General features: G+C 41.0%; 2 protein-coding genes across 2 annotated transcripts in view; one reads left to right on the top strand and one right to left on the bottom strand.

Annotated features, from left to right (window-relative positions):
- Window positions 1-9,504, top strand: part of LOC104946192 (plexin-A1-like) — a 34,648-nt gene extending 25,144 nt beyond the window's left edge. The window contains exons 5-9 of the mRNA XM_010771971.1: window positions 2,172-2,364; window positions 4,129-4,298; window positions 4,576-4,788; window positions 4,874-5,024; window positions 5,838-9,504. Coding sequence (XP_010770273.1) covers window positions 2,179-2,364; window positions 4,129-4,298; window positions 4,576-4,788; window positions 4,874-5,024; window positions 5,838-5,933 — 816 coding nt within the window. The 5' untranslated portion in view covers window positions 2,172-2,178 and the 3' untranslated portion in view covers window positions 5,934-9,504. The remainder of the gene's footprint in view (window positions 1-2,171; window positions 2,365-4,128; window positions 4,299-4,575; window positions 4,789-4,873; window positions 5,025-5,837) is intronic.
- Window positions 8,642-14,871, bottom strand: part of LOC104946193 (plexin-A1) — a gene marked incomplete at its 5' end in the record, with an annotated part of 80,401 nt that continues 74,171 nt past the window's right edge. Inside the window, 5 exons of the mRNA XM_010771972.1 lie at window positions 8,642-8,645; window positions 11,974-12,080; window positions 12,438-12,541; window positions 12,926-13,085; window positions 13,514-13,660. Of these exons, the coding sequence (XP_010770274.1) occupies window positions 8,642-8,645; window positions 11,974-12,080; window positions 12,438-12,541; window positions 12,926-13,085; window positions 13,514-13,660 (522 nt within the window). The remainder of the gene's footprint in view (window positions 8,646-11,973; window positions 12,081-12,437; window positions 12,542-12,925; window positions 13,086-13,513; window positions 13,661-14,871) is intronic.

Below are 14,871 nucleotides of genomic sequence, written 5' to 3'. Positions count from 1 at the left end.
ATCTGTGTGTGTGCGTGTGTGTGTGTGTGTGTGTGTGTGTGTGTGTGTGTGTGTGTGTGTGTGTGTGTGTGTGTGTGTGTGTGCCTTCATTTCAAAATATACAAACATACAAAATACATTTCTAACATGAACAAAGTAAAAGCAAAATGCCTTAATTGTATTCAGATCACTTCTGACTAAATGTGCGAAATATATGATACTTCTGACAGGAAGAACATCTTTAGACATTAAAAAATATATTTCTTTTGACATTCTAACCCTATGATAAAATCTCTTTCAAAACTGTTTAAGTGATTAAGTTCAAGAACTGTTGAACTACCGTACTTGTTTCACCCTTCTTTAAACAGTTTTTAGAAAGTATAACCCAGATCTATTGTAAACATTTCATTACATTTGACAGTGTACTAATACAATTGTGGTTATCCAGGCAACTTTTCAGCAAACATTCCCATCTTTGCAACAAAACAGTTTCATGTCAATTCCCATCATGCGCCCCACAGAGGCGTGAGAGCTGTCAGCAGTACTACTTTGTGTCACTGCTCAGTGACTTCCTGGCTGTCCAGTTCCTTTACTGACAATCCCTTCATATTCTCTCTGATGCTCTAAATCCCGTTTTGGAGATGCTATCGTGTATGGTGTAGGAATATATCCACCTTATTAAATGTACATAAATCAATATAAATTACCATACAAAACAACATACGTTTTCCACACCTTGTGATAGGCTGTACACACCCAGAATGCATGAGAGCAGGATCAAAGTATAATGGTACCAATATTGGCTCTACAGGTGTGAAACATGGATGTGTGAAGTGAAGGAACCTGTTGCATTTTGGGGGATCCTTTCAAACTCAAACATGTGATTTAGCCAATGCTTTGTCCAATGCCAGGCAGAGTATATTTGAGACCATATACTGGATAGGCTAAAGTCATTACTCACAGCAGGAAGCAGTGTAGCTGTGAGGTCCAATGCTGTCAGCATAATGGGTTGTGAGGATGACAATCATGCAATAAAATGACATAAAATTGTTGGTTGACATTTTGGAAAAAGACAAAAAACTGTATTTCTAGATTATGTCTAATAGTGATTATTTTTTACGCCAAAAAAACACAGTCCATTTAGTTGACCTCAGTTTCATCCATCCCTCTTTTATCCTCTCAATCCGTCTCTGGTGTACAGTAACTCTGTTCCTGAGTGTTTCCCCCATGACACACACACATAAATACTCACCAACACAGCCATCACCCTCACTCGGTGCTTTCCTGGTTCACATTCTCTCCTGACATTTTGAACCTCTCTATCCTTTCCTATTTTGTCGCCAGAATGACAAGCATTCAAACTGAGAACGTAATGCTCCGTGTCACAAAATAGGGGATCACTGTCCAACAAAGGGAGGGAGGCAGGCAGGCAGGAGGGAGAGAGAGTGACACATTTATATTGGAAAGAAAGAGTGACGTGCATGTAGAAGGATCTGTAACCTTTTATGAATCGTTTTAACTTCATGCAGATATTCTCTCTGTACTCTCAGACTTCTTATTCATGTATTTTTATACCTAGGTAGCTTAATTTATTGATACTTTTTATGTTGAAATAGTGATTAAGACCAAATGAATTGTACTTTTACTAACTAGAGACCAAGCTATCGGTTGTTATGTGTTGTATCAAGTTATATTTATCTAAAACACCCTTAGGTCTCAGCTAGAGGTTCAAGGCAACAGCAAGCATTAATGAAGGCCGTGGCCGTTTCTCAATGTCGAGTAGAGCTGCTGCAGAGCCACTATGTCAAGTATACTACGTCATTGAGTGGCGCCGAAGGACTGTTTGAACGCTGTTTAAATGCCCAGCATTTGGCGCTACTCGAAACAGTGGCTCTGCAGCAGCTCTACTCGACATTGAGAAACGGCCACTGTCTCCGAGTCTACCTGTGATTTCTGAAGGTTCATTTAAATTGCACTTTTTTTTTTAAGACTTATCTATAATTGGTCAATGCCAATCAATATTACAAAAAGAGCTTTATGTCAGAGAACCTTGAACTTTGAACTTTCATTTCTATATTTACCTCCTTATTCCTGGATGCAAAATATATACACAATTATTTGTAAGAAAACACCAGATTTGTGTCTTTTTTTTTTACCCTTTTACTCAACTCTTCTCTGTCTCCTCTCCCTCCAGAGAGCATGCTGAGGACAGCCAGCAGTCCAGACAGCCTGCGCTCCCGGACCCCGATGATCACCCCCGACCTGGAGAGCGGCACCAAGCTGTGGCACCTGGTGAAGAACCACGACCACTCAGACCAGAGGGAAGGAGACAGGGGGAGCAAGATGGTGTCTGAGATCTACCTGACCAGACTGCTGGCCACAAAGGTATCCAGAAACACACACTCACACACACACACACACACACACACACACACACACACACACACACACACACACACTAACTTACTCACCTTAATCCATGTAGCCCACTTCCACCAGCAGCCTCCACCCCTGACCTTTCGTGTGTTGGTGGTCTCAGAGCTCATTAACATTTTTCATAACCTTTGGCGCAAAGACACACATATGCACAGGAATTAGTGTGTGTGTGTCTTAATTAGGAGGTTGACCTTTGACTATTGAGCTGTTTGTTCGGTGTTACTGGGCCCTCTGTTGGTGGCCTCAGGGCTTTCAGGCCCAGGCTTTTACCCCGAGATCATCACTCATCAAATTCCTGCATGTCCTCCAGACCACACTGTGGAACCGGCTCAGGGCTTAATGCAGCGTCTGTGTTCAGATGATGATCTGAAAGGTTATTTGGAGGCTTGTGGTGTCCTGGAGAAACCTCCCTTAGTGTGTTGTTAACCACAGTTGAGTGACTGTTTTAAAGTCTTGTGGAACAGCTTTTGCAACCCTGAGACCATTTCATATTCTGGGACTGTTGAAGCTGGTGCAATGTTTACCAGAGCTGTTGAGAGCAATTAAGAGTCTTCAGAAAGTTTTGAAACAGGTTGGTTAGGTTATTGTGTGTTTATGGTCTACTACACACATTTCCTACAAACACGTTGAGGCTGTACATATTTTACATTTGCCCATATTAATATCTTGATTATATTGTTAAGAATGAGATTAAAATAAGAATCGAGAAAGTCATTCATTAATATGCCTAGGTGGTTTTTAATCCTTCAGAATCCATTATTGCCATTAAAGTTTTTAGATGATTAACTTTAACTGCACTTTAGAACAAACTGAAGGAAGCTTACCAAACAGGAGAGGTGTTTAGATTTAGAGTGTGCTCAGCATAAAGTTGACAGCTCTTACTTTAAGTTAATACTGCTTCGCCTTATGTGCAGAATACACAGGAGCTCCATCTGTTTTGTTTCATTCGCACACAACATGCAGTAGTCTTATCATAGTGCATGCTGTTATTCAGCCCACCTAATCTTTCTTCTTCCTGGAATTTGCACTCATTAGACTAGATTTCCATTGTATTGACTTCAGGTAGAAAAGTGCAAGGTTAGCAGCATCAATGCATCCTCGATTGGGAAAGATTAACATGCAAGCCAGGGGGAGACAACTAAGAGCTCTGCAGTTTATTCTTATTTATTAGCCCCCACAGCTCTTGAAAGCAGATTTGTGGAGGACACAACTGCATATTCCACTTCTTTCTGGTTTAAATTGGGTTTGCAAAAGGTTGAAGATGGGAAATAATGTGCTGAACACTTTTGGGAAATATCAAATAGTTTCAACTTCAGAGGAATTTGAGTTGTGTGATATGGTAAAGAAAACTTTGCAGAAAGGCTTTAGGCTGAACTCACATTGGGCCCCATCCTAAACACTGTAAAGAACACTCAGCACCATCACAAACTCAGAAAGTTGGAGAACTAACAGCAAAGCACTGTCATTCTCAAACATCGCCTCAAGCCAGACCAGGAATATTCACGAGAAAACGTTTGATTTTGTCCGTTCTGTCTCAAATATGTCGGTATTGCTGTTAGTTTTTACCCAACATTGTTACCATAATGACATTACGTGGGCTGGTTTATTTTAAGATGGTTCACCATGTCTCTGGATTTGAACATAGAAGAAACTTAAATCAAACAGATCAATCCTTTTGTAACTTACTAAGCCGTTGTGTGTTCTTCTGCTCAGGGTACGCTCCAGAAGTTTGTGGATGACCTGTTCGAGACCATCTTCAGCACGGCGCACCGAGGAAGCGCCCTGCCTCTCGCCATCAAGTACATGTTTGACTTCCTGGACGAGCAGGCAGACAAACACTCCATATCAGACTCTGATGTGCGGCACACTTGGAAGAGCAACTGGTGAGTCCATGTGCTCTGAGTGGTGCATTGTTAGGAGGGTTTGGTAGCCAGTTTGTTTCTCATTAGTGTTGTGAAAAACATGCTGTGGTATGAAAATAGTTTTGACTGTAAGCCAGCAAATATGCAACGAATTACAGAGTTGGTGCAAATTGTGCCGTTACTTTTTCTCTTGCCTCAGGTATTTCATCAGAGTCTGCATGCAGGGTTATTTACTGCTCTCCTTCTAACTGTGCAACTTTTCTCCCTCCCCTTCCACCTTTTCTCTTAATTCTTCCAGTCTTCCACTGAGGTTCTGGGTCAACGTGATCAAAAACCCCCAGTTTGTCTTTGACATCCATAAGAACAGCATCACAGACGCCTGCCTGTCTGTGGTGGCTCAGACCTTCATGGACTCCTGTTCAACATCGGAGCATAAACTAGGGAAGGACTCGCCTTCTAACAAGCTGCTCTACGCTAAAGACATCCCCAACTATAAGAACTGGGTAGAGAGGTAAGGCAGCAATTGTTCGATGTGTGTCCTAAATTCTGCTTTAAATCAGATCTGTCAATTCTAAGCTGTGTTTTTTTCCCTCCAGGTACTACTCTGACATCTCCAGGATGCCGGTCATCAGTGACCAGGACATGAGTGCGTACCTGGCGGAGCAGTCGCGCCTGCACGCCAACCAGTTCAACAGCATGTCGGCCCTCAACGAGATCTACTCCTACATTGTCAAGTACAAGGATGAGGTGAGCTCAGAGTTTCAGTATATTGAGACTTAGTTTTCATCATGCCTTGAGTGTTTTCAGCTAACCTGGAGGTTACTCCTGAAAAAGATAAGATGATTGTGATTGTTGTCATGTATTCATTATTCTTTCTAGAAACAAAGAATAATTTACCACTGGGATGTTTCAGTTTCTATTTTTCAACAAAGGACTGTTTTACATGTTTCCTATTAAATGCCTTATAACTAGCCTAGCCAAAAATCGACAGCCAGCATTTTTTTGAAAAGTATCAAAAAGCGTGTGTTTAAAAAATTGACCACCTAAGAGCCTGTTTTTGTAGGATACAGGTAGTTCCTCCCCCTTATTTCTTTCAGCCGCTTATTGTCCGTGCTTGACTTTATTTGAATACAAGCTTTTATATTTACAGTAGGGCTGCTCGATTATGGCAAAAATCATAATCTCGATTATTTGGGTCAATAATTGTAATTGCGATTATTCATTGACTTTGAAAACATCCATTTATTGGAGAAAAAAATTTGAACAGTATGTTTTTAACAGTTGATTACCGTGAACTTTAAGTATAATTCAACTGAAAAACCAAAAAAAAACAAATGCAATAATAATCGTTTTATTTCGATTACGCTGTTTTCGTAATCGTTGCAAGCCATAATCGCGATTTAAAATACGATTAATTGAGCAGCCCTAATTTACAGTTGACATTGCGAGCTGGTATGTTGCTGTCCTCTCTCAGTCTTGTTTGGGGAACCCACTCCACATTTTGAAAGCAAAAGCGGCTCACTGTGACATTGACTGACCTCCTCCTCCCTCTGTCCTCAGATCTTGTCGGCTCTAGAGCAGGACGAGCAGGCGAGGCGACAGAGACTGAGGAGCAAGCTGGAGCAGGTCATCGACACAATGGCCCTGAGCAGCTGAGGGACCATGCTACACCTCCATCTCCTCCTTCTCTTCACTCCTCCTCTCCATCTGTGTCTCTCCCTCGCTCCTCTCAACCAGACAACAAACAAAACTCCAACCCCCAACAATACGACAGACGAACTGCAAAAGGACTGACGCAGAATACTGCAAAATGGGGGGGGTTCGGCAGAGATGGGCGGACCTGTGTACGCTTACATGTGTATGTGTGTGTTTGTCTGCAGCCCCCATACAGCGTGTGGGCTCGTGTCTGTGTGAGAGACTGGGACACCAGACGTTTTCACACACGCATACATGGAGAAACATGTCAACTGACAGCATTTGATTATTGTGGATATTGGTGTTTGTCGTTTGCTTGATTTTGATTTCTGGAGTTTTGTCGTGATGAAACGATGGTCAGGAAAGAAACAATGAAAGCCCGGAAAAGGAACTCCATTTATGGCACCACTCGCAGGATGGACCAATCTGTGATGAGCCAATGGAGAAAGGCTCTCTAGGTCATGTGAATCCAACGTGTCACAGTTTTAAAGGATGTTAGATTTTTCTCTTTTTCTTTTTTGTATAGATGTAATCAACTGCCCACTCTCTGATCTCTCGCCACTTGTATTACTGCTGAATTTGCACAATTTACAGAAACGTTACAAAGGAAGACGATATAGATATTATATATAAATACAGCTACCTTTTTAAAGAAAGAATAGGGAGAAAAACATTTTTGTTGTTTTTTTTCTCATTTCAAACCAACTAACAGAATAAAAATAAGAACAATAGAACATGATTTGATATTTCAAGTACAAAAGAAAAAACAACGTAGACAAAAAAAACTACGAAAAAGAAACAAAAAACTCGTACTGTGCCATGTTTTCTTTGAATGTTGTTTAGTGCAAAGACATTTTGTTAGATGGAATATGCTACCGTATGATTTTAAATATGAACATGCCTAGTGACTGAAATGAATTGTTTGAGTAATGACCCTTCAAAAGATCCTTGTTGAAAATGACGGGAAAGGACACAGAGATGTCAGTCTTCTCGAGTTAGGACAGTTCACGGCGGCGATAACATGAAGATGCTGTTGTGTTTAATTCTATCAGTGCAATCGTTTGGTTTCAGAAAAACAAAAATATACTCACAGGATTGTTGCTTTATCATGGCCACGTTAGTATCCAGCGCCACAGCTGGTTCTCTAAGGGGGAAGAAGTGACAGTCGAGTGGATCGTGTTTCGGTAACTGAATAATGAAGTAGCTACATTGCACTACCTGATATATTTCCATTTTCCCCAATACCACATAGCCACCATATCTAACCATGAGGATTCAACAGGACCCCAGTTTGTGTAACCCACCCATGAAGGGTCATGCATTATCCAATAGTCCTGTAAGAGCAAAGCCAAAGTCTTGGTGCTCTCAGACGCTGTTTACGTCTTTACAGAAGCAACAGTGAGGTCAGGTAGAGCTCAGACCCTCAGTGGTGAAACAAAGTGTGGAGAGCTGTTTTCAGCCGCTTTTTTCTCAATGTTAATACCCCCTAAAGAGGGACATGGAAAATATATACTGAGTGTTTCTCTCCACCTCTAACCTATCAATTTGAGACAGGGGTTTTAGCTTTTCTTTTTTTTTCATAGTGGGGGGTATAGGAAGATACGGAGGTGAGACGCCTCTGTTCATTAGCTCCACAAAGCTGAGTAATCCTCCCCTTAGCCTGCAGCTCTTGTTTCAGAACTAGCCTTTTGCCATGTGTGGCTTAAGCCCCTTTTTTATTACTGCTCTCTTAAGAACATTTCTCTGTTTCTCTTTTTTTGAAGTCAGGGTTATTGACTTGGTGGTGAGAAATACTATTCATTTTTTTTTGTCTGCTTGCCGAAAAACCAAACTGTGGTCTGTAAAATGTTTTTGTTTTAATTTGTAAATTGTATACTTTTTCATAATGAACAGAAGCTGTTTGCCATTTTTTCGTAATCAGGTAGTTTTTTTCGTCTTTTTATTTTTGAACATGTAAATTGGACATTTTACGGTACACAGAAGACAACATTTTTGCTTTGGTTTGCCTGACATTGAAGTACTTGACCGAACTCAAGGTTTATTTCCCTGATCTTAAGGATCAAAATGAAATTGTTGCATCAGATGAGCATCTGTGTCTTTGTGATAGAAATGTGACTTGCTGCTTTAACTCTTGTACCTTGTTTTTCTATCAAACATTAGGGCTGTCATTTTGTGCTGATCATAAATGCTGTCCCTTTCTATTTTTACGCCAGGTGTTTGAAAAAAATCTCTCATATCCACGAAAAGTGAGCACAGCTCCCAGATTAATGTCAACAGCACCATTTTGTTTACATGTCTTAGATGTGACATTGCTTTCTACTGCTGCAGCTACATATGAGCCTAATTCAACTGGATACCTGTAGGGACTCAATAGTTCACTCTATACCTACCAAATATATCTTGAGGGACCACTGCCCATTTTAGTTGTTCAGTTGATAATGGTGGCTAGACTCATTACATAATATCTGTTAAAATCATGAATATTGAAGAGTACTGCAAAACCTCAAACAAACATTTAAAAAAACATGCTTTTTTTCTTGTTCAGTATACAGCTGAGGTTTTGCTGCAGTCGTACATTTGATGCTCTTACTGTAGATAGCATCACAAGAGCTCTGTAGTGCTGTAAACAGCAGTATGAGCACTAGGTACAGTAGGGATACATCCACCTGCTACCTGCAAAACAACACAGAGTAAAGTCTGTGTCTGGTTGATGATCCATCAGGCTTTATTTTCAGGACACTTGAACATTCTCAAATCATTCTCAGGTTCATGATTCATTTGTGTCGTATTTTGGTTGTAATTTGGTTGGTTAAATGAGTGCTGCGGGAGTTGGCTAGTTTATCGTTTGCATGGCTACTTGCCTTTTTAAACAAAGTGTGAGAGAAACTTACCAGTCACCATTCTTTATCCTTCGTTTTGCACAGTTTGGTGTGATAATTGGCTCGTATTTAGTGTTGTGGAGGTGGTATACAGCATGTCAGTTTTAGAGTGTCAGGAGGAGGCATCAGGTGACTTAAAACTTGTACAACATGACGACTGCAGTTTGACAGAGTTACTGGGTATTATGTTGTTTTTCTGTCAAAATGAACAAATGGCTTCAGTGTGAGCCAGCACATACTCATGTATCTCATGTTTAATTCTCAGCTCTAAAGACATGCTTGGTCATACTTTTGCCTTCCCACAAAAAAGAAAACATAGTTGAATCAAATGCAAGTCCTGGCACCATTCTGTTTTCAGTTTTATTTTCAGGCTTTCTTCCGATACTGGAAAATTCAGTGGTTTTCCTTTTTTTTTTATTAATGGAAGTTACATAAAATTCAAGGAAACACAAAGCAAATGAATTTCAGGCAAAGGAATTTTAATACTACAATAACTCTGATACATTGTTAGAGTTTCTGACTTGAAGCGACTGTCACAAGTTTGCAGGTTAACATTCATTGTGTAAATATTCTGTTATTTCCTATTTTGCAGATTTACTACTTGTAAATAAACACGCATCAAGGAGAGATTAAACATTTTTTGCTAAATAAAATGTGGCTTGGGATTTCTATTTAATGTCATTTGCAGTTTTTATAGATGGATGGAGAAAGTGGTAAGTGTACATTTGTTATATATACAGTGGGGCAAAAAAGTATTTAGTCAGCCACCAATTGTGCAAGTTCTCCCAATTAAAAAGATGAGAGAGGCCTGTAATTTTCATCCTAGGTATACCTCAACTATGAGAGACAAAATGGGGGGAAAGAATCCAGGAAATCACATTGTAGGATCTTTAATGAATGAATTGGTAAATTCCTCGGTAAAATAAGTATTTGGTCACCTACAAACAAACAAGATTTCTGGCTCTCACAGACCTGTAACTTCTTCTTTAAGATCCTCCTCTGTCCTCCACTTGTTAACCGTATTAATGGCACCTGTTTGAACTCGTTATCAGTATAAAAGACACCTGTCCACAACCTCAAACAGTCACAATCCAAACTCCACTATGGCCAAGACCAAAGAGCTGTCAAAGGACACCAGGAACAAAATTGTAGACCTGCACCAGGCTGGGAAGACTGAATCTGCAATAGGTAAGCAGCTTGGTGTGAAGAAATCAACTGTGGGAGCAATTATTAGAAAATGGAAGACATACAAGACCACTGATAATCTCCCTCGATCTGGGGCTCCACGCAAGATCTCACCCCGTGGTGTCAAAATGATCACAAGAACGGTGAGCAAAAATATTGACCAAATACTTATTTTCCACCTTAATTTACAAATAAATTCTTTAAAAATCAGACAATGAGATTTTCTGGATTTTTTTTTTTTCTCATTTTGTCTCATATTTCATGTATACCTAGGATGAAAATTACAGGCCTCTCTCATCTTTTTAAGTGGGAGAACTTGCACAATTGGTGGTTGACTAAATACTTTTTTGCCCCACTTTGGTTCCCAATGATAGCATGGATATGTTGTACTGCAGCAGGGGTTCATGACGCCACACCACACGACTTCTTGCTATGTTCCAGACTGCTGTGAATCCATTATGTGTTAATGTTGTTTACCTGCAATTGTCCTTTCCTCTCATTTTCATAGATTGTCCAATCACCTGTTCAAGGAAAGTGTTTATTTATACCTTCTTTAGATTATAATTGACTAACAACACAAAGGCCAGGTCACACCAGAAACGTGGCCCAGCAAGTCTTAATCTACATGTCTTAAAAAAGATGTTGTTATTAAAGCTTGTTGATGTAAAGGCTACTCAGAAACCTCTTGAGCCCTCAGACTCATGTCCAACACCTTGATACAGGTGCTATAGTAGGCATCTTTAAAGGACTTACACCTCGGACACTACACTAGTCCCAAAAGCTCTTTAATCTTCTTTCTAAATACCCTGTTTACTCATCCCTCATTAAAAAAATAAATAATTTAAAAAGGTTATCGAACATGAATATATGTTTGTTACAGAGCAAAATGTTCCCATATCAACAGGTAACAGGGATTGATTCAATTACCAAGAATAAAGAAAGTTGCAATTTATTTACGCAAAGTTCTCAAATGGCTTCCTGTGAATCACACTTAAAACATTTTGAAAAGCTTCTAACCCAGAGAAACTCTCATCGTATCTGTACTAGTACTGAAATGTTGCTATCGATGCTCAGCCTGCATTAGCCTCTTAATGGGCTGTGTCATTTAGTATGAAAGAATACGATTCAAAAATGTGCACAGTCAAGAGAAACCTTCCTGTCAGCCTGCAGCATGATAGCTTCCCTCCTCGGTCTCCCCGCCTTTCATAACATGACCAGCATCATTAATCATTCTTATGGGAATGAGTGGCTGGTGGAGGTTTGTTCTCTGGAGGTGTTAATTTTAACACATTTACCCCCTAACCATACATCATGCTCGCACTGCCCTCAGCTTACATGGGCACTTAGATGGAAGAATGGCTCCGAGTGTATAATATAGTAGAGCGTCAGCTGGCTCAGATGGGCTAGGCCAGTGATTTTCATGGCAGGTATTGTTGCTGAACAAGAAAGCAAGGACCAAGAGAAAGAGAGAGAGAGAAAGAAACCCAGACGAAAGCACATTGGAGTGAACCAGAACCACCTATTTTCAAGGCCTGCCTTAAAACATCAGCACTCCCCTCTCCCCCCCCACCCTCAGCAGATTCAATGAGCCCAGATAGACAGAAAATGTTATCGTTCGCACCATGTGTAACCAGCCGGGCTAATTCAATTAAAATTCCATCCAAGGAGGAACGCTGAAATTGCGTAATGGTCGTGGGAGCACTGAATCTCGTAATGATCCTGTCAAGAGGCAAATGATCTTGCAGTGCGAACATTATGATAAATTCCTTACAAAGCACAAGTTGCCCGTTTTTTCCNTACAACATATCCAACTCCTCCACATTCACCAAGTCCCTCAGCAGATACGGTACGATAGAGTGTGTGTGTGTGTGTGTGTGTGTGTGTGTGTGTGTGTGTCACACACACACACACACACACACACACACACACACACACACTCTATCGTACCGTATCTGCTGAGGGACTTGGTGAATGTGGAGGAGTTGGATATGTTGTAGGCTGAGTTCTGTTTAGGCACCAGGGCAATCACTGAGCCATCTGTCACCTGGAACAGGAAGTTCAAGATAAGTTAGGACTGCACAAAATATCAAGCAGCAAGATTACGCAAACAGTCAACCTTTATTTAGATCACTGCTAGTTTTAAGAGCACCGACAATTTCCCAAATTGGGATTAATAAAGTGCATCTTATCTTATCTTGATGTGTAATAGACATCTTTTTAAATGACTGATGTGAATAAATAACATTTACAACATTAAACATTCAAAAGGCTAAGATATACTTAAAAGAAAGACAACCATAACACCAACTGCAAATCAGTAATAATGCTCAAACCAATCAATGAGGAGTTGTTGTTCCATCGAGACACTAAGAATCATGGGATTGATGTCGTGCGGGAGTACCTGGTAGTGAGCCAGGGTGTTCAGTCTCTTCCAGTCGTTGTCGATCTTAGTGGTGACGTCCTCGTCCTGCAGGATGATGCGCGCCATCCTACCCTGCCGCCATTCTGTCACACAAAGAGGATGGAGGTAAGGTTGTGTCGTTTAAATGAGGAAATACAGAGAGAAGTGGGACATAGATGTCACGGATTCATTCATCAAAAATTTCCTAATCATAAGAACATGTGAAGTTACAGTGACTAAGTTAACTGTCTGACTAAATTGAAATGGGTGTAATGCTTAATTTTGGCTGCTCACTTTAGTTATTTTTAACAGAATCACTTCTCTGTAGAGCCCCCCTCCTGCTTCAGAGGGCTCTAGAAATGATTCCCTCTTTACACCCTGTAGTACTGCACCTGTGGTTGGAGTGTGTGTGTGTGTGTGTGTGTGTGTGTGTGTGTGTGTGTGTGTGTGTGTGTGTGTGTGTCTTGTGCAGTGTTCCCACTCCTTACCCAGATCCATGTCGGAGGCCTTTGGTCTCTGGGAGTACGGTGTTCCCTTGTACACGGCGTCCAGCAGCTTCTCCTTCACCTGCGTGACGGTGTCACAGTTCAGGCTCTTCACCGTCACCTCCGGAGCGTTCTCGTTCTCCGGGTTCACACAGTGCAGCGTCTGCAGGGCGGAGGGTAAAGTTTCACATTAAGACGGAAGTCATCAGACTGGGAAGGTTGTTTATTGGGGGCGTGACCCTGCGATGATTTTTGCAAACCAGCACCTCATTCAGCAGTTAAGAATCAATACTCAACTGGGCAACAGTTCACATTCAGCTCTTTATTACTATTAAAAGGGTGTTTCATCTGAATTGATATACAATATGTTTTCTCAGTATTGATATTTGTGTCATGAGCCTCAAAGGATCATTTGTGGGGTTGTAGGTTACACATGTTGCCAACAACAACACAATTGTCCTTAGCAAGTATGACTTTCAAAGTTTCCTGGCTCCGTATAAATACAGGAGATGTACAGTATGCACTTTATATGTTCTATCCTCTGAAACCGAAAGTGTCTTTGTGTCCACTAGTATGTGTTTGAGTACTGACCAAAGTCTTGTAGTCAATCTGCTGCCTGATGAGTTTGTCTTCGCTGAGGGAGTAGCGGGCCTCTCCTGTGATTGAGTCTATTGGTCCCTTTTCCATTTGCTGCTTCATGGCGCAGTACAGCATGAAGAGAGGCTCACCAGCACATTCCTGCAGAACCAGAGTGGAAAGGGAAAGTAGGAAGAGGGAGACAGGTAGAAGTGAAAGGCAAGACGGCGATAGAGGGAAAAAAAAGAAAAAGGAGAGAAAGACAGATTGTTAAAATTCAAACTACTAACTGTGCAAAAACTTTACAGAGAGAAAAAGTACACACCAGCAAAAAGCGCACAGCTCTGCTGAGCAACTCTCCAATTATATTTCTAATCTTCTTTAAGCCAACCAGAGGCTGAGCGGTTAAGGACGAGGCCATGGCCTGTGTTGGCTAACGGCACGCTGTAAACCGACTCAAAACAACACACACACCATTTTCTCTTCTCACACACACACTCCAGCATCTCCCCAGTGTCTCAGGAAAGAAAAAGAAAAAACACCTTTTTGTAAAAATCTCTGTTTGTGTGTGTGAGGGAGTGAGCGAGCGAGCGAGTAGGGGAGAAATCAGAGCGAGTGAGAGTGTGAATGAGTGGCAATTGATGGAGGAGTTAATAGAAGGTTAACGACTGAGGGCTGAAAAACGCTTGAAGAAGCACTTCGGTGTGCGAGACGTGTCAACCCGGCAACGAGCTCTGGGAGGTTTTAGCCCCCGTCTCCCCCCCCCCCACTCTCTTTTACACTCGTTCTGCCGGACTGGCAACTCAGCGCTGCTTGCTTTTACAACTTCCTCTTTAAAAGATCATTCCAGTTATTTAGGCTTGGGTTTTATATTTATCGTTTCGGCTATCTTTCCATTTTGCACTCTCTGAGGAATGCAGCAACATGTAAAAGAGAAAAAAAAACAATAAGCACAATTTAATTAAATGAAAACAAAAGTGAACAATACGGTCAGCACGCAAACCCAATCATACTCTAATTAGTGCAGTTGGAACATTTTATCACATTCTTGAAGTGTTCTTTGAAGCTTCAACATGCTACTCCATGTGCTTCCTGCCGCCGGGCATGTTCATGCATCAACATGCCAGTCATCTTGGTGAGCTGTCAGATGAGCTCTGTGGGATAATCTAGCCCTGTCTGCTTCCTGTGGAGACACACAGCACACGTCTGACCTGCTCTCTGTCGAACAGCTCTGTGCTGCTTCTCAGTCTTCTCTCTCCTTTCAGTGTGGAAAAGCTGATGCTCCATGTTTTGAAATGTCTCTTATTCACATTATTAGGATGTATCATATTTATTAATTCAAGTATATGTACCATTACAATAAATGTTTATAC

The sequence above is a fragment of the Notothenia coriiceps genome, unplaced genomic scaffold, assembly GCF_000735185.1.
Source record: "Notothenia coriiceps isolate Sejong01 unplaced genomic scaffold, NC01 NC01_scaffold00010735, whole genome shotgun sequence".
NCBI lineage: Eukaryota > Metazoa > Chordata > Actinopteri > Perciformes > Nototheniidae > Notothenia > Notothenia coriiceps.
Note: the sequence above shows the minus strand (reverse complement) of the source record. Positions and strands in the feature narration are given on the sequence as shown.